This window comes from Penaeus monodon, chromosome 25, assembly GCF_015228065.2.
Source record: "Penaeus monodon isolate SGIC_2016 chromosome 25, NSTDA_Pmon_1, whole genome shotgun sequence".
In the NCBI taxonomy this organism is placed as follows: Eukaryota; Metazoa; Arthropoda; class Malacostraca; order Decapoda; family Penaeidae; genus Penaeus; species Penaeus monodon.
The window spans coordinates 14,676,759-14,677,920 of NC_051410.1; the positions used below are offsets into that span (position 1 = coordinate 14,676,759).

The 1,162-nt window shown below is 30.0% G+C and overlaps 1 protein-coding gene across 1 annotated transcript in view; it reads left to right on the forward strand.

The window, feature by feature from the left end:
• LOC119589067 (protein phosphatase 1 regulatory subunit 21-like) overlaps nucleotides 1-1,156 on the forward strand; it is a 15,064-nt gene extending 13,908 nt beyond the window's left edge. Inside the window, exon 18 of the mRNA XM_037937644.1 lies at nucleotides 248-1,156. Within this exon, the coding sequence (XP_037793572.1) occupies nucleotides 248-268 (21 nt within the window). The 3' untranslated portion in view covers nucleotides 269-1,156. The remainder of the gene's footprint in view (nucleotides 1-247) is intronic.
• The last annotated feature ends 6 nt before the right edge of the window (nucleotides 1,157-1,162 follow it).

Genomic DNA, 1,162 nt, shown 5'->3' on the forward strand with positions numbered 1-1,162 from the left:
TATAGTTTCTGAAAGTAACATACAGTTTTTGACTTAGAACCAAACACAATTTCTTTAACAAAATGGAATTTGGAACGTAGGCTCTTTTCTTCCAGTTTGCTTGTGTTATGTTTATTAAATTATCAGGCTTCTTATCTTTTAAACTTCATGTAGATATGTGATGGTCTTCATGTCGCCCCAAGTGATATAGACTGTGAGACTGATTTTGAATCAGGCATTTAATTTTATGTCATTCTCTTTTTTCCAGAATAAGAAGGGCAAGAAGTAGGGGTAGACCAATCCAGTCGTCAAGAATTTTTTTTTTCTCTGTTCGTTTTGAAAGGAGGTAATGAGGTAGTGAAAAGCCTTACTCTTTTTGTGATGATGGTGATGTATGGATCAGAATTTTGTAATTGATCATCATCTTGCCTTAATTGACTTTTTTTTTCTGTGAGAGAGTACATTTGAAAAGAATCTTTTAGGGAAAGAGAAAGCATGATTATTAGTGCTGTAGTACAAGTGCAAATCACTGAGATCAGGAAAATGCATTTTATGTAAAATTGAAAAGAAATTTATTTTGTTTAAAAGATACAGCTCGAGATTAATGACTTTTGTTTCATTTTTTAAATGTATGAAAACTTACATATAATTTGTAAATTTATCATAAGGAAAAATTGTATAGTATATATTTAACTTATGTATATAATTAGCAATAATTATCAATCATCCATGTATATTCATAATCTTTATGAAATTTTGTGGTTTAAAAAAAGAAGCAATATTGAAACAGGCTTGGTACAAACACTGTTCAAGAGAAGAGCAATTGAAACACTGTAGCTGCAGTGTTTTAATCATTTACATTTACATATATACTCATAAACATGTGCACTTATATGAGTTGGTGCTTATCACTTCAGCAATCACAACAGAAAGAACAGTTTAGTATTGGCTCCCATTGACACCCCAGATCTTTTTTATGGATAATTTTGGCTGTTGGAAGATTCAAGAGTGGAAAAGGCTGTGCTTTATTTTGTAAAGGTGTACAGATTAAGATATAGAAAATGTTTTATGAATTTGTATAAAGAGAAATTGGCTTTTAGTTAGATGACACACTACTTATAATTTAAAAAGTATATTTTTTTTCTCTCCTCTCCATTCTTATATGAAAACATTCCAAGATAGG